Source organism: Osmerus eperlanus, chromosome 26, assembly GCF_963692335.1.
Source record: "Osmerus eperlanus chromosome 26, fOsmEpe2.1, whole genome shotgun sequence".
Classification (NCBI taxonomy): domain Eukaryota; kingdom Metazoa; phylum Chordata; class Actinopteri; order Osmeriformes; family Osmeridae; genus Osmerus; species Osmerus eperlanus.
In genome coordinates, this window is record NC_085043.1 from 2,361,162 (window position 1) to 2,385,851 (window position 24,690).

General features: G+C 42.6%; 1 protein-coding gene across 1 annotated transcript in view; it reads right to left on the reverse strand.

The window, feature by feature from the left end:
• Positions 1–15,974: 15,974 nt before the first annotated feature.
• rtca (RNA 3'-terminal phosphate cyclase) overlaps positions 15,975–24,690 on the reverse strand; it is a 29,506-nt gene continuing 20,790 nt past the window's right edge. The window contains exons 8-11 of the mRNA XM_062452529.1: positions 23,695–23,753; positions 21,909–22,003; positions 21,116–21,220; positions 15,975–16,485 (exon numbers count right to left, since the gene is read on the reverse strand). Coding sequence (XP_062308513.1) covers positions 16,396–16,485; positions 21,116–21,220; positions 21,909–22,003; positions 23,695–23,753 — 349 coding nt within the window. The 3' untranslated portion in view covers positions 15,975–16,395. The remainder of the gene's footprint in view (positions 16,486–21,115; positions 21,221–21,908; positions 22,004–23,694; positions 23,754–24,690) is intronic.

Consider the following 24,690-nt stretch of genomic DNA (forward strand, 5'->3'; position numbering starts at 1 on the left):
AGGCTTGATATCTCACAAGACATCAACAGACAAAGAAATTACTTTATTAAGGTAAACACTTCAACAGTTATTAGCCAAAACACGTTTATGCTTCCGGCCACGCCCCCTTTTAGTCACATGACACAATCTTTGGAGGACATCCTCAGAATAAGGTTCCGAGGCGGCGTACCAAATTTAGTTTCACTGCCTCAAACAACTGCTGAGATATGACTTCACTTCCTGTTTGGCGGCTTTTCTGCTGATTTTGATTGGCTGTCACGGACAAACGGTTGTAGGTATCAAAATGCTCTACCATAACTTTTGTGCGGCTTGGTCTGAAGAGCATATCTGGTAATTTTGAAGAAGATTTGACAAAGATTGTAGGAGGAGTAGGCTTTCAAAGGTTTTTGATAAAACCGGAAATAGCGGAAAATCTATAAACCGGAAATTGACGCCATGGTGTGCATTGAACTCGTCTTGGTCCAAGGAATCCAATGGTACCTCAATTTTTAAAATGGGTCATACGGTTCAAAAGTTGCGTGTGTAAACACAAGTCCAACTTTGACCCATTGGTGGCGCTAGAGTGCCCGAGTATGGGACATGAAACTGTGTGAATTGGACCAGGGGACTGTCCCCAATGAGTGTGCCAAATTTCACAACTTTCGACCAAGCGCTTCTAGGGCCTGCCATAGACACCCAGTCTTAAGAAGTATAATAATAATAATAATAATAATAATACTAACAATAACAATAGGTGCCTCGCAGCTTCGCTGCTTGGCCCCTAAATATAGCTGCAAGCAGCAATGAGGTGGCAAAGCAATCGAATGACCCATAAAACATGTTTTACATCCTCAGAAGAGGGTTAAGAGTACACGCAACAAGTTTGGTGCGAATCCATCAAAGATTTGCTGAGATACGACCCAACTTCCTGTTTGCTGGCTTAACGGCACATTTTGATTGGCCGTAACGGGCAAACGGTTTTGAAAATCCAAAAAACATATGATGGCTTTTGTGAGGCTTGGTCTGAAGATGATCTCTGCCAAATTTGGTGAAGATTGGAAAACATTTGTAGGAGGAGTACAGAAAAAACGTTTTTTCAGTAATTCAAAATGGCGGCCGCATCAATTCGGCTGTTATCACAAGTTATCATGTGTCACACACGGGATGTCCCAAGATATCACGAGACAAAGGAATCACTTAATAAAGGCAAACGAATCAACAGTTATTGGCCAAAACACATTTTTGCATCCTGCGGCCACGCCCAGTGATCACATGACACCAAATTGTTTGGACATCCTCAGATGAGGGTTCCGAGTCATCATACCAAGTTTGGTGTTGATTTCTCAAGGATTGGCTGAGATATGACCCAACTTCCTGTTTGGTGTCTTTGCTGCCGATTTTGATTGGCTGTACCGGACAAACGGTTTTGAAAATCAAAAATCTTTGGATAATTTCTGTGAGGGTTGCTCTGACGATGATGTGTGCCAATTCTGGGGAAGATTAAAGAAAAATTGTAGGAGGAGTAGGCTTTCAAAGGTTTTCGATAAAACCGGAAATGGCGGAAAATCTATATAACCGGAAATTGACGTCATAGGGTGTGTTGAACTCTTCTTGACCCAGGGAATCCAATGGTACCTCATTTTTGAAAATCGGTCATACGGTTCAAAAGTTACGTGTGTAAACACAAGTCCAACTTTGACCAGTTGGTGGCGCTAGAGTGCTCCAATGAGAGACATAAAACTTGGTGAATATAAAGAGGGGACTGTGCTTAATGAGTGTGCCAAAATTCACAACTTTTTACCATATGGTTCTAGGGGCTGCCATAGACTCCAATGGCAGAAGAAGTGTAATAATAATAAAAAAAGGTAGAAACACTTAAGTGGCTTCGCCGCTTCGCCGCTTCGCGGCTTGGCCACCAAATATAGCTGCAAGCAGCAATGGAGGGGCCAAGCAGTCCAGAGCAGGACATGGCCTCCATAGCACTTGTGCAACAATTAAGTCAAAACAACCTGTTGCACTCATGCAACACACCAAGTTTGGTTGAAATATATGTTTGCATTCAAGAGTACTGAGAGTTCAAAGTTATTTTTCTGGTATAACACTGCAGGCCTCCTCTGCTCCTCATGGGAACGATGGAACCCAAGTTTGGTGACAATCGCGCAAATGGTTGCTGAGATATGCTCTTGCGCCTCGTTTGGCGGCTTCGCCACCGCTTTTGATCGTCTCTACCGAACAAAAGTTTTTGAAAATTGAAAATTCTTCTGATTGCTTTTATGAAACTGGGTCTAAAGATCATCTTTGCCAAATTTGGTAAACATTGGACAAAAATTGGGGCGTGCAAAAGGTTTTTATACTTTTCCATGAAATCCAAAATGGCGGCCACGTCCGTTCGAATTTTATGAAAAGTTATTAATAGTCAGGCTTGATATCTCACAAGACATCAACAGACAAAGAAATTACTTTATTAAGGTAAACACTTCAACAGTTATTAGCCAAAACACGTTTATGCTTCCGGCCACGCCCCCTTTTAGTCACATGACACAATCTTTGGAGGACATCCTCAGAATAAGTTTCCGAGGCGGCCTACCAAATTTAGTTTCACTGCCTCAAACAACTGCTGAGATATGACTTCACTTCCTGTTTGGTGGCTTTTCTGCTGATTTTGATTGGCTGTCACGGACAAACGGTTGTGGGTATCAAAATGCTCTACCATAACTTTTGTGCGGCTTGGTCTGAAGAGCATATCTGGTAATTTTGAAGAAGATTTGACAAAGATTGTAGGAGGAGTAGGCTTTCAAAGGTTTTTGATAAAACCGGAAATAGCGAAAAATCTATAAACCGGAAATCTCGCGTAAGCTACAGCGTTGCAGTGAGCTACACTGGTTTGAAACCACAGGTAATGGTAATTTCACCAACAAATCGTTTACTAATGTCAGAATAAATCCTACAACGAAAATGTATATGTGAGGAATGTTTATTTTAACGATTGAAAACAGATACATCATAGACCACTGTAGTATGTGTTGCCCGGGCAACACAGGCTAAAGTCATGATGCTAATACTTCAGTGAAATAGTAGACTACTGTTTCCGAAAGTAGATGTACTTCCTTAATAATATCAGCTTATATTGTACATTACACATCACAATTGTGTGTCATATCACAAAGTAAAATGAGTAAATAGTTATCACCCTGAGTCACCACCTTACCGCGGTGGAGGGGTTTGCGTGTCCTAATGATCCTGGAAGCTATGTTGTCGGGGGCTTTATGCCCCTGGTAGGGTCACCCAAGGCAAACAGGTTCCAGGCGAAGGATCAGACAAAGCGTGGCTCAAAAACTACCATGAAGAAAACGAACAATGGTTCTCAGTTGCCCCTGCCCGGAAGCGGGTCACCGGGGCCCCCCCCCTGGAGCCAGGCCCGGGGGTGGGGCTCGATGGCGAGCGCCTGGTGGCCGGGCCTTTTCCCATGGGGCCCGGTCGGGCACAGCCCGAAGAGACAACGTGGGACCCCCTTCCAGTGGGCTCACCATCCGCAGGAGGGGTCATGGGGGTCGGGTGCAGTGCGAGACGGGCGGTGGCCGAAGGCGGGGGCCTTGGCGGTCCGATCCTCGGCTGCAGAAGCTAGCTCTAGGGACGTGGAACGTCACCTCGCTGGCGGGAAAGGAGCCGGAGCTGGTGCGCGAGGTAGAGAAGTTCCGGCTAGATATAGTCGGCCTCGCCTCGACGCACAGCATCGGCTCCGGAACCAGTCTCCTTGAGAGGGGCTGGACTCTCTTCCACTCTGGAGTTGCCCTCGGTGAGAGGCGTCGAGCTGGGGTGGGAATACTTGTTTCCCCTCGGTTCGGCGCCTGTACGTTGGGGTTCACCCCAGTGGACGAGAGGGTAGCCTCCCTCCGCCTTCGGGTGGGGGGACGGGTCCTCACTGTTGTTTGTGCTTATGCACCAAATGGCAGTGCAGAGTACCCACCCTTTTTGGAGTCTCTGGGAGGGGTGCTGGAAAGCGCTCCTCCCGGAGATTCCCTCGTCCTCCTGGGGGACTTCAATGCTCATGTGGGCAATGACAGTGAGACCTGGAGGGGCGTGATTGGGAGGAACGGCCCCCCCAATCTGAACCCGAGCGGTGTTTTGTTGTTGGACTTCTGTGCTAGACACGGCTTGTCCATAACGAACACCATGTTCAAGCATAAGGGTGTTCATATGTGCACTTGGCACCAGGACACCCGAGGTCTCAGTTCGATGATAGACTTTGTAGTCGTGTCGTCGGATCTGAGGCCGAATGTCTTGGACACTCGGGTGAGGAGAGGGGCGGAGCTGTCAACTGATCACCACCTGGTGGTGAGTTGGCTACGATGGTGGGGGAAGAAGCCGGTCAGGCCTGGCAGGCCCAAACGTAATGTGAGGGTCTGCTGGGAACGGCTGGCAGAATCCCCTGTCAGAAGGAGCTTCAACTCCCACCTCCGGGAGAGCTTCGACCATGTCTCGGGGGAGGCCGGGGACATTGAGTCCGAATGGGCCATGTTCCGGGCCTCCATTGTTGAGGCGGCTGACCGGAGCTGCGGACGCAAGGCGGTCGGTGCATGTCGCGGCGGTAACCCTCGGACTCGGTGGTGGACGCCGGAGGTGAGGGAAGCCGTCAAGCTGAAGAAGGAGGCCTATCAGACTTGTTGGCTGGTAGGACTCCAGAGGCAGCTGATGTGTACCGGCAGGCCAAGCGGAATGCGGCTTTGGCGGTCGCGGAGGCAAAAACCCGGGCGTGGGAGGAGTTCGGCGAGGCCATGGAGAATGACTTCCGAACGGCTTCGAAAAGGTTCTGGACCACCATCCGACGACTCAGGAGGGGGAAGCAGTGCACTGTCAACGCTGTATATGGTGGGGATGGTGCGCTGCTGACCTCGATGGGGGACGTCCTGGATCGGTGGAAGGAATACTTTGAAGACCTCCTTAATCCCACCAACACGTGTTCCGACGTGGAGGCAGAGTCTGGGGACATTGGGGGGGGCCCTTCTATCTCTGGGGCTGAGGTCGCCGAGGTGGTTGAAAAGCTCCGCGGTGGCAAGGCCCCTGGGGTGGATGAGGTCCGCCCGGAGTTCCTTAAGGCTCTGGATGTTGTAGGGCTGTCTTGGTTGGCACGACTCTGCAACATCGCGTGGACATCAGGGACAGTGCCTCTGGACTGGCAGACCGGGGTGGTGGTTCCCCTCTTTAAAAAGGGGGACCGGAGGGTGTGCTCCAACTTTAGGGGGATCACACTCCTCAGCCTCCCTGGGAAAGTCTATTCAGGGGTGCTGGAGAGGAGGGTCCGTCGGATTGTCGAACCTTGGATTCAGGAGGAGCAATGTGGTTTTCGTCCTGGCCGTGGAACTGTGGACCAGCTCTATACCCTCGGCAGGGTTCTGGAGGGTGCATGGGAGTTCGCCCAACCAGTCTACACATGTTTTGTGGATTTGGAAAAGGCGTTCGACCGTGTCCCTCGGGGGCTCATGTGGGGGGTGCTCCGGGAGTACGGGGTACCGGACTCCCTGATCGGGGCTGTTCGGTCCCTGTACGACCGGTGCCAGAGTTTGGTCCGCATTGCCGGTAGTAAGTCGAACTTGTTCCCGGTGAGAGTTGGACTCCGCCAGGGCTGCCCTTTGTCACCGATTCTGTTCATAACTTATATGGACAGAATTTCTAGGCGCAGCCAGGGCGTTGAGGGGGTCCGGTTTGGGGACCTCAGGATCGGGTCGCTGCTTTTTGCGGATGATGTGGTCCTGTTGGCTTCATCGGGCCGTGACCTCCAGCTCTCACTGGAGCGGTTCGCAACCGAATGCGAAGCGGCTGGGATGGGAATCAGCACCTCCAAATCTGAGGCCATGGTTATCGACCGGAAAAAGGTGGAGTGCAATCTCCGGGTCGGGGAGGAGATCTTGTCCCAAGCGGAGGAGTTCAAGTATCTCGGGGTCTTGTTCACGAGTGAGGGAAGGATGGAGCGCAAGATCGACAGGCGGATCGGTGCGGCGTCCGCAGTGATGCGGGCTCTGCATCGGTCCGTTGTGGTGAAGAAGGAGCTGAGTCGAAAGGCGAAGCTCTCTATTTACCAGTCGATCTACGTTCCTACCCTCACCTATGGTCACGAACTGTGGGTAGTGACCGAAAGAACGAGATCGCGAATACAAGCGGCTGGCCGAAATGAGTTTTCTCCGCAGGGTGTCCGGGCTCTCCCTTAGAGATAGGGTGAGAAACTCGGTCATCCGGGAGGGGCTCAGAGTAGAACCGCTGCTCCTCCGCGTCGAGAGGGGCCAGTTGAGGTGGCTCGGGCATCTGATAAGGATGCCTCCTGGCCGCCTCCCTGGTGAGGTGTTCTGGGCACGTCCCACTGGGAAGAGGCCCCGGGGAAGACCCAGGACACGCTGGAGGGACTATGTCTCTCGGCTGGCCTGGGAACGCCTCGGGGTCCCCCAGGAAGAGCTGGTGGAAGTGGCCGGGGAGAGGAAAGTCTGGGCCTCCCTGCTTAGGTTGCTGCCCTCGCGACCCGACCCCCGGACAAGCGGAAGATGATGGATGGATGGATGGGTTATCACCCTGGCCTCTTTGCTTGTGGCGTTTCTGCAGCTGCCTTGCAGTAAAGCTATAGTTAGCCTAGCTATCCCCAAAGTTAACAGATGCGAAACGAATGTTCTGCCAAGGGTAGTCACGCGTGTTTTCGTGACGTTAGTGACGTAGTGACGTTAGTAACGTCAGTGACTGTGGCTAGCAAATTAGCCACCGTTAGCTTCACTTTTCGCCACAAAAACTCAACTTAAGCCCAAACCATGCAACGGAACGTAAATTCCAAAAGAAGCAACTCAATCGCTACCAAGATGAAACTTTTGACACCTACGTTGTCTATGTAGGCCAAATATTGACTGAGTTTTAGGGGGGCAAAAAGAATAATAAGAATAATAATATATATGTGAGAGAACAAAGGTTGTGCTCTCGCCGAAGGCTTGAGCACACCCAATAATAATAAGAAAAGGTAGAAACACTTAAGTGGCTTCGCCGCTTCGCGGCTTGGCCACCAATAATAAGAAAAGGTAGAAACACTTAAGTGGCTTCGCCGCTTCGCGGCTTGGCCACCAATAAGAAAAGGTAGAAACACTTAAGTGGCTTCGCCGCTTCGGGGCTTGGCCACCAATAATAAGAAAAGGTAGAAACACTTAAGTGGCTTCGCCGCTTCGCGGCTTGGCCACCAATAATAAGAAAAGGTAGAAACACTTAAGTGGCTTTGCCGCTTCGCGGCTTGGCCACCAATAATAATAAGAAAAGGTAGAAACACTTAAGTGGCTTCGCCGCTTCGCGGCTTGGCCACCAATAATAAAAAGAAAAGGTGGAAATTAGAATGTATTTGTTCAATGAGTGAAACATACAGATGCATATAAATTAAATGTTCCCCTGAGCTGTAACAGTAAAAATGGACACCAGAGACAGCAGACAGTGAGCTCTCCAACTAGGCTACTTCTAACACATTAGCTACCATTTCATAATTCAAATACCATCATTCTACACCGAGTAGCCTAATATCAATTTAGCGGTTTGCACTAACTCATAGCAGAGATACCTCTGGAAAAGTTATCTAGTATAATTATAACAAGCACACAGAACTGAGTGATGAACTGCTAGCGGCGGTGTATGGTCCAGGTGCGACCGGAGGAGGAACGGCCGGAGGGGCGATGCTCGGTACGGCTCTGCGCTGCACGAGAAGCCGTGTGTTGGTGAACCCCGTCTGTCTCTGGTCCATGTTAAAACTGTCAACTGTGAAATGGTCAGTGCAGAGGCGGCTGTTGGAGTTTATCCGAAGCTTTCCATGAGCGTGGCTCTTCACAAAATCTATCCACCTATTTTTCCTTTCATTATCAATAAGGGAACTTAAATGGCGTTGCAGCGCAGCTGGAGTTCTTGCATCAAGGGAAGATGCAGTTGCGGGTGGTGGGAGACATCCTGAAGCTAGCTAGCTAGCTGATGTAGGCTACAATAACAGTACAGCAGGAGGAGCCATTCAGTGATCTGACGTAGATAGGGCGAAATGACGTAGATAGGGCATATTTTGGCTCCGCCCATTAAAACCTGATCTGAAAACGGAAGAGAAACTGTTCTTCGGTTTAACTCCACATTTCAGTGTGACAAAGTTTTAGCGCTTTGCACATGCTTTCAGGAACTAATTTCACACATATATAATGTACTTAGAAGCAAAACATGGAATTTACTTTACAGGATCTTTAAAACTGACTTTTCTGTATGTACAAAAACATTCCTCAAGGACTACACATAAGGATAAAAGGAATTTATGTGTGATAACGTGTGCTATCCTTCTATCTTTTCGGTGTGATTTATTTGATGTTTTAATCAAGTCAGTCAACTTTGGTATCCAATTTATTGTAATCTACTAACAAAACCATTTATCAATGTTGTATAGATATATGTGTGGCGGTCTGCAAGAACCCGTCGGATGTCGCGGCCGCTCATTGTTGGCTATAAGCCAAAATATATTGAAAATCTTTTTTCTGTCAAATTGAGATTTTTGATGTTTTGTAGAGTTAACACCCTAAACTTAATTGTAATGTACAAAAAGTATATGATTACTTATGAAAAACAGTTAATTTCAACGGTTTTTGGACATGTTAGCTAGCAAGAGTTTCAAGCCATGTCAAATGAAATGCTCAGTTTGTCTGCTCTTTTGAGTGCTGCAGCAGCCCCAAACAACTGATCAATGAAATCAGGCTGTTAAACTTAAAAATAACTTGCTGAGAAGTTATTAATGTAAACAGATCTGTGTGAAACAGTCGAGTTGAGTGTTGGTGTTTCCCTCATACATCACAATAGAATTAGAATGAAACGGAGTGGAATCTTTGAATGCAGTTTCCTCCCTTTTCACTTTTTGACACAGGTCAACTTTAAAATTATGTAACTTCAGTTGTGCTAAAGATATCTGAGTGATTTATACAGATTTGTATTCAGGAAAGTTGGTATATTCCAAAAATGTATACCACCCAGAAAGTCAAATTTTGTGTGAAGGGTTTCCCCAGGCCACCACACATATTATGAAGTATGTGCAAGGTATGATAATTTTAAGTCCACATGCCTAAAGTTACAGTCCCTTTCACACCTCTGTGACTCAACTTGGGGAAGACCCAAACCAAGGAACTGACCAAATTTTGATCATCATAACATAAGCAATTTATAACGTAGGAAACAGCAGACAAATGAAGGCTCCATAATCATTTGCAGGAACGTAGGCTACCACAGCATTGGCAATTTGACTAGAATAGATGTGGAGGTTGAACAAAACACATCAGGCCTGACGCGACCACAACTTAACTGGAAGCTTTTTTTATGATTAAATTATGAGTATTTAGTGATCCTAAACATGTTGTTTATTATATTGAGTGGCTTCTTCAACACTTTAACTTTTGTAATATGCAAGAAAATGAAAACTCCCCCAAAAAACTAAAAAACAAAATGTTTGCCTTCTAACGGACAATACGGAATGCCGACGAGCCCCTTTTCACTGGACCGTGTCACATTCTTGACACAGTGTTTTGTCTCAAAATGACTTTTAGTTACATTCTTTCATTACAGGTTTTTCTTTATGGTCAACAAGTATTCCCAACTCCCTACCGTCACTGATTTTTGCCATCTTCTGACTAATTGACTGCTAGCTAGCTAATACTGTATTTTTTTTAAATAGGAAACAATGCTGTGGTTGAAACTGTAAACAAAATTAATATCCAGATAGTCTGAATCAACTGTATTCTGCGTGTGTGTGGGTGAGAGGAGGAGGGGTGGTGGTAACCTGACATTTAGGGCCAAACAGTCGGTCTGCGGGCCTTGTATTTGACAAATTACTGCACAATGCCCTTGACGCAGTTGGTGATTAAGATGTCAGTGAAACACACAAATACAGATTACTGGAACTATAGATAGTGCACAGTGCCTGCAATATAATTGGTGGCACACACACACACACAGATTCCTGGAGGGCGATGATGTTGGTGACACACAGATTTCTGGAATTCTAGATCCCGTGATGCAGCTGGTGATGACAGTTCTTCTCTGACATCTCTGACGTACTTGTTCAACCTCCACATCATCTCTTCTAGTCACTTATGCACATCATAAAAGCAATTTCTCATTATTTTAAATGGGTCATTGACTGGGTTTTTGGGGTATTTCACACTGTTTCCTTAAGGTCTCCGAATAGGGTATGTAACACTGGTTGGGATGAAAATAGCCCGGGTGCTGTTCTATGCGCCCATATGCACCCTGTGAAATAGCCCTTGGAAAAAACGAGAGGTTTTCTCCCTTATATAGTATGCTCATGAATATATAGATGAGCTGCGCGCTGATTGGTTGGATTACAACGAGTGAAGCTGCGGAGCAAAGACGCAACACGGCCAACAGCACTCACTGAAACATCGAAGGTGGAGACTTGAAATAAAAACGTACAAATAAATCTATTGTGTCTACACAACACTGTTTTCAACAGATTGACTAGATATCATTTGAAATGATAATGTTAGTTGTTTCCACTTCTGTTGTCGAAGCAAACAGGATCGACTTCGGTGGGTAACGTTACAGCTTAGCTCTAGCAACCAAACTATCGTGATTCAACCCAGCTTCAGTTAGCTCTAGTTATCTTGCTGAAAAATGAAAAATTACCTGACAAAGATCGGACAAACATGCATCGTGAATTGTAGATTTACATGACAACACAGGTTATTTATTCAAATGAAACACAGTCAGGAACATGAAATAACGTTAGCCCCATTGCAAATAAACTAAATCATCACACATTCTACGTATGCTAGATACAGGCAGGATACGTTAGCATTGCTAATAACTGTTAGTGACAAAACCATACTACAGTTTGCGGTTGTGATGAACATAAGGTCGGAACAGCACCTCTTTTCAGCAACAGCTTCATAGCAAATCCTGCTTTACATTGTCCCAGGTTTTCAAAACTGTCCTCGGTGAAATGGTTCGAGCAAATGGTTAACTGAGGGTCGAACTGCAGAGGTATCTTCTCATAGACAAACATCACAGCCCGTCAAGTGTTTGGTTCCTTGGGAAGACTTTGAAAAGTGTCAGCATTCCCTGTACAGCCTGGAACACTGCATTTACGACCGTAGTCCATTTTCAATATCCTTGAAAAACGTTCTTCTTTGTAATTCCGTGGAAGTACACAGAGCAACACATAGCACATTTTGGGGCGTGACAAAGGTACATACCAAAGCCAAAAAAGGTGGAGCCACTGAACTGACGTCAGTTCGGTGGCTTTTTCAAAACCGACCGACCGTTTTACAGCAAAAAAATTTTTTGTGAGATTTGCATAGGAAAGAGGTGTCAATGGACTTTGAGGTTCACTGTATGTCCATTTTACCCTCTGAACTGTCGTTATTCAACTGTGACGAGGTAAATTCGGTTTTGCAATCAATGACCCCTTTAAACAAATTGCGTTTGTTTAAACAAACGTTCATACACATTATTATGTAACCTTCTGCTGTTTCCTACATTGCTTATGTTATGTTGATAAAAATGTATTATATTGGTTCTCTGTTGTCTTACCACCACAAACATTTATACATTTAGTTCATGACAGAAGTCATTACAGTAGCGTTTAGAACCGAAACTGTACTGTACTGTAGCGAGTGGTACGTGACAGTGGAGCGAGTGGTACGTGACAGTAGCTAGTGGTACATGCCAGTGCCTCCACTGGCACGTGACAGTGGCTAGTGGTACGTGCCAGTGCCTCCACTGATACGTGACAGTAGCTAGTGGTACATGCCAGTGCCTCTACTGGCACCTAGTGGTACGTGCCAGTGGAGCTAGTGGTACGTGACAGTAGCTAGTGGTACATGCCAGTGCCTCCGCTGGTACATGACAGTAGCTAGTGGTACGTTACAGCGCCTCCACTGGAACATGACAGTTACTGTTCTGTTGATAGCGGTATGCAAGTGTGTCGTGGCAGTTGCATTGGGTGTCTTGCAGCTTTTGTTTACTGTCGTGTAACTGCCCCGCGGCCATTTTAGAATAGGAGAACAGGCTATAAACTTTTATTTAAAAAAATAAGTTAAACTGTTCGTGCTAACAGACTCCAAACGATGTCTCACTACAAGCTCACCATACAAAGTAGTCGATTTAAACATTATATTGCATATAGTGTAATAGTGTGACTGTAATGTAAAGCAGACTTGTACACACATAATGAATTAGTAACAAATTATTTTACTCAGAGTAACTGAATTTAAGCGTGCACATGAGCCACCGTTGTAGACTCTCGTCTCTAATGCACATCGTTGTGTTGTTATCAGCGCCTCCCAGTGGCGTATATCATTAATTGTAATAACTGAAGTCAATATAGGTAGCCTACATTTGGATTTCGATACTCTGAGTAAATATAGTTGTTAATAATAATTCATTATTTTCATATGAAGAACCTTGTCAATTAATGACACCCTATGATTGCAAATGTACTTTCTGGGTATTATACATATTGGAAACTACAAACTCTCCTTTATACAAATCTGTTTAAATCACTCAGATATCTTTATCACAGCTGAAGTTACATCATTTTAAAGTCGACCTGTGTCAAAAAGTGATATTGGAGAAAATCCTTTTGTTCGTAATGACGTTGTGAATGTAAATGTCAGTTTAAGTATAGGCTACATTAATAACTTCTCAGCAAGTTATTTCATTGATCAGTTGTTATGGGCTGCTGCAGCACTCAAAAGAGCAGCATTTGATTTGACATGGCTTGAAAATCTTGCTAGCTGACATGTCCAACAACCGTTGAAATTAATAGTTTTTCATAAGTAATCATATACTTTTTGTACATTACAATTAAGTTTAGGGTGTTAACTCTACAAAACATCAAAATCTCAATTTGACAGAAAAACCCCGCGACACATACAATACAATTCTATTCTAAAATGGCCGCGGGGCAGTTAGGCTACATGACAGTAAACAAAAGCTGCAAGTCACCCAATGAAACTGCCACGAGACACTTGCGTACCACTATCAACAGAACAGTAACTGTCATATACCAGTGGAGGCGCTGTCACGTACCACTAGCTACTGTCATGTACCAGCGGAGGCACTGGCATGTACCACTAGCTACTGTCACGTACCACTCGCTCCACTGGCACGTACCACTAGCTACAGTACAGTACAGTTTCAACTGCCTCTCAGTCATTACATGCACAACGGTATTGTGCATTTTTGTGCATGTAAAGGCCTAATTCACTATACAGCGCTTGCATGTACAGTTCTGCCTAAGGGGTGTTTGCTATGTTTACATTAACGTTTGTATTTTTGCCCATGTCCGTGATGCAGCTGGTGATTATAATCTCGTAATTGATTTGGTGTTAACAGTTTGTGCACATTTGCAATGTGCCGGCAGTTTTTACATCAGTAATCACAAGTTACGTAACAGAATTCACTGATCTATCTATAGGCCTACTGAAAGTATCCACTTTATATTGTCGTTCTGTTAGCAAGCCAGCATTTCATCCATAAACAAACCCCATTGAAAGCAGCTGATTCAATGTTATGCCAGCAGTCAGCATTGCTAACCTGCCATATCGCTTGTAAAAGGGATTTTTTACTTTACCTTACTACGAACTCCAGTGTGTAAAGCGCTTAGTTTCATTTCATTTCGAATGCCTTTGCTGATTGCATTAGTTCATTAACGACACAAAATTCACTGATGTTATCATACAGCCTCCACCCTCTAGGGCACATTAGTCCAAGTGCTTAGTGAAGCCTATAGTGTATGGAGGACTAAAAGTGCCACAATGATTTTAAATAAATACACCATTAAATAAATAAATACACCATTAAATAATTACTTAAATGTGTCATTAATTAATTAAAATAGGAATTAAATACATAAATGTGTTCTTAAATGTGTCATGAATTAATTAAAATACCAATTCATTTTATGTAAAATACATATATAATTATTTCACTATTTAAGTATTTCATGGTCCATTTCCCAATGGTCCATGGTGAAATGGACCATGAAATACTTAAATGCGTGGGACATGAGCCCTGTATATTTAGCACACACAAGTGCAACCTGCTGACAATGAGCCCCTCCATGTTTGTTTTCTTCTGAAGTCACATTTGATCACGTGAGTTTCTGTGAGATCGCGTCCCTGGAATTGCCGCTCTGAAATCGTTGAGTAGGCTACAAACGCCAAGTGTGTGGTCCTGCATCTTGATTGAATCGTCTAGTGTTCTTGAGATCGTGAATTTGTTTGTGTCTGTGGTTTCTCAATTTTTTTTCTTTAAATCAGTTTTAATATGAAAATCCAGAAAATCCCCCCACCACCCAGCCATCAAAGCAGTCTAGAACCGAGCTGTTGGTCAGTTCTGTTCTATCACATGCCAAAATCTTTAAACCACAGAGTATCCAGGGTACAGTCAAATCATGATGGTTTTTTTTGCTTAAACAATTTACCCAGACATCTGTGGGATGGGTTTCATAATGTTGGTAGAATAATTGAATAATTTGGCTGAAAGATTATTATAAGATTTATGGAGAGGTTCCCACAGATTGTTACATCTAGAAACATGTGCGGGAATATATCAGTTGTCAGGGCATTGTCATCTGGGGTCTCAACAATACTTGAGCATTGCAAAGCCAGACTCAATGACTTGATAAATTGCATTCATGAAAAATTGCCTTTATGAAAGCTATTTAAATGTTTGTTTCCATCCATTTCTGAAATACAAAACACCAGAATATTCTGTACAGAAACACTGTGCTTGAGCAGGGTCTACAGTGGAAGGCACCAAGAGTGGATGGTGCCAAACTTGAAAGTTGTATGTTTAGTTAAATAGCTATCAGTGCATTTAACCCAACAGTATTACACTCCACTATGGGTGCAAGTGGTGTATAACAAACTTTCATTTTTCTTATACTTAAAACTGATGTTTTTATACACTAGCCCTTTTTGCTATTTACATTTGAACTTAATAAGACTTTATTTATCTCTCCTTTACATCTCTCTCCTGACAAAGTATTGTTTTTATATGGGTCACCGACAAGTCGAGTGAGAATGGTCTGAAAACAAATCTGTCATCATGTGGATCAACACAGTTTACACAAATACAAGTTTCACAAATGTTTATCCTTATGACACGGTGTACGATGGTTAATTTGTTGTTGTTGTAGGCCTATAGGTAAAACTATAATTTAATGATCTATTTAAATTTGTGCATATTTTGCATAACCAAAACAACTAAATCATTTATAGTTTATTCTGCACAATGATAATTTCATCAAATTTGCCTTCGAGCTAAAACTGGAAAAAGAGGGACCTCACCTGCTATGAGAGAGATCCAGACCTGCTGATGTGCTGAAGGAGGCTGGGTCCATTCACTTTGTTCCTGTGTCTTCCAGGACACAATGTCAGACATGCCTTCATTGAAATGCCTCAAAATGTGAGGTTCAAGGCACCCAGCATACCAATAGTTCAGTAGATTATTCTTACTTTCCTAATCCCATCTGTACACTATTGTGATGTAGCCTGTGACAAAATACAAAAAGATGGCTTTAAGAGCTGGGCCTTTAAGAGTCACTGATCGTCAGCATTGGTAACCTGTTCAGGTTACTGAAACAAGATCAACCCTCACATGGTAACCCTGTTCTTATTACACAAACGTGTACATTTCAAGCCTCCTTTAAGATTTTATTCCAATAGTTATTTTATTATTTCTTCTCTCTTGACATCACCATGATCACCTGCTTTTCTTATTCCTGATTTTCATCCATTTGTAGTTGAGTGGTACATAATTTGTCATACAATTCACAAAATGGTTTAGGTGTTGTTAGCTGGAAACATGTAGTGACCTGATACTTTCAAAGTCTGGCATCATGGAAAACCCTGAGGACACGCTAACCTGCAAACCTATTGGTTCACCTATAAAGGGATGTTCATTTGAATTGCATTGAAAAAATAGGACAATCCGGATCAGATGGTCACATGTATTTTTATTTATTTTATTATTTTTTTTATCAGCCCTAAAACTAAATGTATCCATTTCATCAACCTTGTGATTAACAGGGTAAATGTGCTAATAATTTTAAGATATTACATTTACACCCTATTAATTGTGTTGTTCAAAAATTAAGCTTCATCCTAAGGAAACAGATTGGAGAGATTCAGAAAGAGCATCCAATCTGTTTTTAAAGAATATTTGAAACGGAAAAAATTCAATTTATTTCATTCAAATCAGTCTAAGGTATAAGCAGCTTAAGTAATTACAATATAGGACTGACTTTTCACAAAGTAATTGGCACTTAATTGACATGTATATAAATACACACGCACACACCTATTGATTAATTCCATCAATGGAGCTGTGTACAGAATTAAACATCAAAGGTGACAATAACTACAAATTAGAGTTGCTGGTACCCACTCCTTGGCATTCAATGATGTAAGTCTCATTGTCGTCATCTGCCTTCGTTATTGTAAACTTGGCCTGAGAACAGAGACATTTGGAAATTAAAAGGTTACAACATTAATGATCAAGACAGTTCAGGTTCTGTGTCCATTTTCAGAATTGTAATGGCATTTTTTGATATAGTTACTAAGAATGTATTTTTAATAGACTGAGGTTGTGTTTAAACAAATGGATGTTGCAGTTGGTCTTAAGGTATTTATGGTATTGGTTTATGATGCCTGATTGAGAAGCTAGGGGCACAGAGGTTGGGGGATGTTTGAGTTCTGTGGCCTAAAGGGAGATGGATAGATGGATTCAGTTGATCTAGCAGCCCTGACCTTTTGGCCAAGGAGATTGTGTCCTGTGTCCTGTTTGTGTTTCATTAAGGGTATCTTTACTGTCCTCATTTAGAGAAAGAGCCGTGACATCAAAAGACTTTGGTCACTTGACCTGGGGGGTTATATTGTCTTAACTGTCACTGAGCAGTGCTGACCAATCACAGAGTTCAGAAAAACCATTTGATCTAAAGTTTATATAAGGCAGGGTTTTGGGGTTGTTCTGTATCACTCTGGCGAACGACCTGTGGCTAGCACCTCCTTCGTTATGACTGATCACAAAGTACTTTGTTAAATCATGATCTGTATAAGCAAAATAAATTTATTATAACCGCCATCTCTTGACTATTCAAATCTGCACAGTGCCACTGGAATTTCTGCCATATCAAGAATCCAGTCCAAATATTCAACCATTTAAATATGATGCTTTGAAGTACAACAACACGAAAATGCTTTCCCGTAAAAAGTTGTGGGTTGGGGATTCTCTCATGAATATTCCTTTACGGAATAGATTAAATATTTGAAGTGCCACTTACAAGCCTAATTATGTTAATCCTCCTTGCCATATTATTCAAAATAACTATGGGAAGCATTTAGAAGTCTATAATCAAAATGTGACATCCGTAACAGAAAGGTAATACCGTAAAAAATAATTTATTTCAGGTGCAAATGTGCTAAAGCCTTTCTGGTTGAAGAGTGGATGTGCACAGACACATGCCCTTCATTTTAGCAGCCAAATTGATTCAGATATGTTGTAGCTTTGCTGTGCCATGGCACAATTCTACTGTATAGGCTAGCCTAGGGGTATTTCTTGCAAGCACATCTCAGGGAAGGGTACTTCAGACTCAATACCACATCCTGTTATACCTCAGTATCTAAACTCCTCAAAAAAAAGTTCAGAAACGTTATTTCGGTAGATTATTCCTCCCCTTCAATAATACCAATTGGTATTGTATTTTATATCGTTGGAAAGCCTGATTAGTCACCTTTACAACGAGGTACAACTTGTAAGGATCGTAAATTCGTGGAATGAGCACCACAGCTAACCTTGTGGGTAGCGGCCCAAAAAAATGTGCCAAAATCCCCTGCAATATTCTTCTGTTGGTATTCACTCTCGTTTTGAGTTGCTTGGTGGATTGGATGATTGCACTCTCCCACAGTAATAAGGAACAAACAACACATATTTGCCATTTTTACAATTTATTCATTTTACACTGTCAGGGACCTCAGTAGTGTGTGGAAGATCCATACGCAGCCACAACAGCTTGGCACCTCCTCATGCTGGTCACCAGCCTGGTCACACACTGCTGTGGGATGGCATCCCATTCCTCAACCAGGGTTTGTCGCAAGTCAGCCAACATGTTTGCGTTGGTCACTCTGGCACGTACAGCACGTCCAAGCTGATCCCACTTGAAGCTCAAAACGAGAGTGAATACCAACAGAAGAATATTGCAAGGGATTTTGGCACTTTTTTGGGGGGCTGCTACCCACAGGGTTAGCTGTGTTGCTCATTCCACGAAGTTGTACCTCGTTGTAAAGGTGACTAATCAGACTTTCCAACAATATAAAATACAATACATTTACATTTAGTCATTTAGCAGATGCTCTTATCCAGAGCGACTTACAGTAAGTACAGGGACATTCCTCTGAGGCAAGTAGGGTGAAGTGCCTTTCCCAAGGACACAACGTCATTTGGCATGGCCGGGAATCGAACCAGCAAGGAATAATCGACCGAAATAACGTTTAAACTTTTTTTGAGGAGTTTAGAATAGACACTCATTTGTCACAATCTTTCCAGAATGGGAGCTTTGTGTTTTTATGTCTGAGTATAAACCGCACTGGAATATATGCCGCACTTGATACGGGAACAATGATACCAAGCAATGCAAGAGTATAGCCGATCTTACAGCATGCCGTTGTGTAACACACTTCGAAAACGAAAGTGCGTAATGTATGTTATGTATTGCCCGGGAATTAACTAATATTTACCTTTAGACGCGCAAGTTCTAAATATTTCCGACGGTCCCCAAAGCACAAGTTATTTTTTCCGAAACGATAGCTAGCTAGCTTTAGTTAGCTTCCGGGCTATGTTAGCTAGCATAATACTCGTAGAAATGGTACTACCATGCTGGTGTTACTTGTTAGCCTTCTCATTAGTATATTTTGAAGCCATACTAAAGCGTTTGTGGCTTAGTTTTTGTCCATCGGAAAATATTCAGTTGGAATGTTCGAAATCGCATATATGCGACATTACGCTTTGAGACCCGCATTCGAACGATCACATATGTGCGACGCTAACGGGTTAAATAGTAATTAACACTATAAATTCAGTGTGTGACAACTTACTGGGAAAAAAACTAAATAAGGGACTAGTGACTTAGAGTGGAAGCATTAAAACTGAAGCATGCAGCGTCTAATGTTTCACTGTGTAACAACATTCATTGTTTTGAGCTAATGTGTAGGCCACCTTGTAGGATGCGATTTGGGCATTTGAAAGCACAGATGCTGCTTTCGCAAAAGCGACTGTTGTGCACGACAGTTGAGTAGTTTTTTTCTGAAAAAATCAATTGGCTTCTCTGCGTTTGTGATGCGACGTCTCTAAATGCCGTCTTAACTTGTTTGGATTCATACTGTCAGATGCTAATGTTTTGTGGCGCACAACACACTGTGGTCTCTTCATCCCCTACCTTTGTAATGGTGAATCCAAGTGTGAGATATGCCTCATCATATTTTCTTGTCTTTCTTTTAGTTAGATGTTTTAAGTAGATAAATCTGCTTTACGCTCACATGGCACTTGCTCTTTTCAATAATGTGTGTATGTTTAGAGCAGAACTATGCATCATTCATTTATACATTTACTCAGCTCCCTGCAATACTAATTTCAGATTCATCAATTGCGCTAGCTAGTTTGTTACTCCATGACAACAACAGCTACAACTATAACAGACCGCTCGAGCGGGTACTGAAAGTCTTCTTGAGGTAATAAAATATACATCTTGTGTTCAGTTATTTACTGCAGCACAATAATCAAGATCATTTCAGAGTGGGGTCTTGTATCACTGAAGAGGTTTCTTTTTACATAAAAATCTGCGAAACTATTTCTTAGCCATGCCACGCCCCCCTTATTATAACTGTGCCCCCACAAGGGGTCACGGCCCCCAGTTTTGGAACAACTGGCCTAATGTACTATAACAGTAGGGGTGGGCGGTATACCGGTATGAACGAGAATACTGGTATTGCGTTGTGCCATGATATGGATTTTGTCATATCATTGATATCACGATATATTAATAAATGTATTAAGTAAAGCTTTTCTGTTTGCTAAGTAAAGTCATACTGCCTAGTGGGCTAGTTCAAATATTTTATCTTTTACTAAAAAAACATGCAGCATGGACGCTGCACGCATTGTGCCAGCCAATGAAAGTAAACAAATAAGCTAGCGCAACTCCAGAGGAAGCAAACATTCATATGAGTAAACTGCTTTTGTTGGCAAGTGTAAGCAAGCGTTAATGATGTCTGAAAATAACGCCAATGGGGTTGATTTGCCGGACTAAGAAGAATTGGTTAAAAATAATGGGGCCTCTTCTGTCATTTGGAAATGGTTTGGTTTCAAGTTATTCGACATCGACCAACAAACAGTAGCCTACTCTAAGTTGTGTCGTCGAATTGTGCTAGCCAAAGGTGGAAACACTAGCAATCTTTTTCACCACCTGAAAGCCATGCATGTGCGCGAAAATGAATCTACCAGAATGCGTTTGACAAATCCAATGCCAGGTTGATTAGAATTGTGAAATGTTTATTGTATGCCAACAGAATCGAGTATTCAGCCATGTAATAATAACTACTTACTAACCGAGAGTGAGGTCACGCCGGGAAATCAACCTCGCTATTGCTCAGTCGATACGTTAAAGCCTCAGTTTGATATTTCCCGGCATGACCTCACTCTCAGTTAGTAAGTAGTTAATAGCTCGAGCCATCACTTGAGTTTTCTTGCGATCCCATAAACGTAGGCTACGGTTGAACGCGTAGGCTACTGAGAAGTCGCTTTTCCGTGGCAATTAAACACTGCAAAATTTTGAAAATTCAACTTGTGACACACCGGAGTTACCCAATCCAAATCTGTCCGAGTGCGGTAGATTAGACGCTGCAGTGCGGATTGCATTGTCATTACATCATGTCATTATTTTAAGAATAACTAATATATCGTGATATATACACCGATACCGTCAGTGCTTACGAATTATACCGTGATAAACATTTTAGGCCATACCGCCCAGCCCTATAACACAGGGAAAATATATTTTAATTAATGCTCGTTCATTAAGTGGACAAACCTGAGTGAGCTGCTCTGCCACATGGATTGCCGTCTCTGTATGTAGAGTGACAGGGCCAGAGCGGATTCTGGAGGTGCCTTTTGCCAAGGCCATGAAGATGATTACCTTGAAAATGAGGAAACGGTGAAGTTAGGGCTGTGTTGGGGTCTCAATGACACCTAAGCAATGCAAAACCAGGTTCAATACCTCAGATAGAGGGCCAAGAGAAAGTCGTCAGGCACAAAAGGTGAGCGCCAGAAAAGGAGGTTGCCGTCTCTACCCTCATGAACGAAAGGGTGGAAGGATAGAGGCAGGAATGTCTAGTACCACAGGTAGGCTATTTACTGTATGCTAAATATGTTTCCTATTTAGTAAACCTGTCTTTGAAATTCCAACCAATGGATCACAAAACCTCCAATAATTGTGTCTATAGTCTGCCCGTGCTGTGGGTGAAAAGCCCTGATCGCTTGCCACCAGCTCATCTAGCTATCCATCATGTTGCCTACAGCCCTGAAAAAAATTCAATTTACTACGCATGCAGATATTATGCAAAACACAACACTTTTTTATGTTTAGTGCCCCCTGGTCTATAATAAACGTCAGAAACGAATGTTCAGGTCTAATAGTCCTGGTGGTGATTTAATACATTGTGTCTCGAAAAGGTGGGGGCTATATACAACATGGTGTGATTAGCCTGGTCTTTAATGGATAATACCTGACTATCAGCAGCAATTAGACAGCTGCAAGAGCAAAGATCTGCAGCAGTGTGTCTATGGAAATACTCCAATGAAGACATCATGGAAGTCTTTATTACCTGGTCTTGAAGGAACTCGTCCACACAGCCATTGTGCCTTATATTTCTGAGCAGCATCTCAGCAGCCTCGATACCCACTTTATCAGCATACACACCTATGGCACAGAATGAGAAAATATTCACTTAATCTCTTATGGTTTTGCATGCACCACCGCACATTGTCACCAGTCTTCTAGTGAACAGCATGCTTTTCCAATTAAAATCCAGTATCTGAATAAAACAAAATTAAGTGACAGCCCGTCCTTCTGGGAAATACATTTTGTATACATATGACAGGCTCCTCCCTCTGTCGGCCTTTATGCACTTTCTCTGTTTTTGTTTTAGGGAGGTGGGTACAAGTTGGACGGGGAACAACTGGATGCAGTATCCTTTGAAGCCTTAAAAGTTCCTCAGCCAGATGTATAAGACTCATGTTTATAAGACTCATATGTTTATTGTATGCAGCTGCCCACCAAAGCAAAATCCTTGTTTGTGTACACTTGGAGAATAAACCTGATTCTGATACCCTTCTCCAAGTAACACCTTATTGTTTAGTTGTGGAACTACCAAGAACTGTTGCTTCTATATGCGTTTCACATTGTGATATGAAACACTAGGGTTACCAGGGGAAGCCCGGAAGCGAGAAAAGAAATCCCTGCAAACCTGCCTCTTAAGACAAGAAAGAAGAAGAACGGTAAACAAACATGCATGCATAGAAGGAGCAACCAACCCTGACGTAAACAGATAAAAATAAAAGTTAACATGTAAGTTAACTTTTTTTAACACAAAGCTCACTGATGGTGTAGGTTGTCTAGGTTGTGTAGTTCATCAGATTTTGCAGATAATGCAGCAAAGTGCTGTCCCATTCCCATTTATAGCATTTTGAGCCCTTTCAGCCTTTTGCAATCAATCACTTACTAGGTGACGTCAAATAAATCTGTGAGGGTTCAGGCCTTAGGGTTTAGGGGGGACATTGGGATTGGGCCTTAGTATCATAGTTCTCTGCACACATTTGTTAACACTGATACATTAAAGTTAAATATAATAATATTCATAGTTAAATACATTCGGCAAATATAACAAAACAAGTCCAATGTAATATTCATATTACGTTGTAATATATGCGCTCTGCGCACTCACATTCACATCACACAAAGGTATAAATGAGTATTTTACGACCTCTTCTGGCTGCAATGAATGCCCATATTTTGTACAAAGAGCACATGAGTGTAACAATAGGGTAAGTTTATTCTTGAGCTCTAAGTAAGCCTATCAGAATGGAATGCTTCGAATGTTGGGTAACTGGATTTTAGTAAGCTAGACAACGTTGAAAGGAACTGTTGAGACCAAATCCATTGATTCACTACGCGATCAATCATTAGAAGGGGGGGATGGGATATCGCACCTTTCAAACAGGTGGTATTGTACTTTAATATAGATACACCTATAGTATAACATTTTGGTTTTAAAATCCAATAGGGATATGCCTAGAAATTGTATTTTCCTAGCAGTTAGCCCCATTATCGTCCATCCAACCACTTTCAATAGTGAAATCTAGCGCCGCAGTAAAAAAAAGTCTGTACCAAAAAAACGATCCTTAATTATTTCAGGCCTACAATATTAGAAGGGTCATTTCACGAAAAGTGGACATTGTGTCCGTCTTAACAGACTTTTAAAAAGTTTTGAATACACATTCAAACATTCATGTTTTTTAAATAATAAAGCACAATGACATTGATCCTAGCTTTTTTACTTTTTACTTACTTTAAGTACTCAACAACGTTCATACACAGTACATATTTCTTACCTTTCTTTCCAAGTGATGACCCTGCAAATATACAGCCAGTGGAAGACTCTGCAATGATTCTGAGTAAAAAGAGTGTAAAAAGACTGTTATAACCACCGTTTAGTGGGAAAGCATAAAAGTTTCATCAAGAACATTTCATTTCAATCAAACTCAGTCAAACTTTATATGTAGGCTTTCGGTTCGGCATACATATGGCATGGCACCAGAGCCTAGACAACTGTAATTTGCTGTCATGTGACAATGTTTTAGGTATAGATTTTTATATACAATCATGTCATTTTAACACTAGAAGAGCGACTTATAGTCCAGAAAATACGGTACCTATAAAGGCCAACCTAAGAAAAAGAAATATTAGATCTATACATTTTACAAGAGAGATACACAAATTTATTGACCAACTAAAAAGCTACCTTCAATGTCAAGTTTACAAGTAGCTGGGACACAATGAGTGTAGCCCATCTTTCAGGCTGTCTGTGAGCAAGATTCCACCCCCCTTCCTAATACACCACGGTTAGGTGACCTCAAGTTCCCTTCAACCTAATGTTTTGCAAGTAGATTTATCAACATTCAGAGTACATCTTCAGTGTATTTGGCTTACATTTCTGGCAGATGGTCACAGGTATTGCAATGTGCTCATGGTAAAATGTCTGTTGTTTGGGCTGGTAAACTGTGAGTACATCTTTTGGGCTCTTTGTGTAGGTGAGTGCATTATCCCATCCCCCCTTCAAATAACTGCATCCAAAAATGTGTCTATAAATGCAAAGCTCAACTTTTTCAACAGTCTATTGTCGGCTGACAATGATCACGTAGACCCCGGTCAAATCAGTTGATTTGGTGACCAACTCCAGTCAGGTTCCCTTCAAAATAAGTGCATTGTGCACATTTGTGCAGTCTTAGAGCATTTTCCACAGTCACCAAAGTCACTTTCATGTCTGGCAGATCTAAAAAGTTTTGTTCCCCAAACATCTGACGACTTTGTCACTGTAAATAATGCAC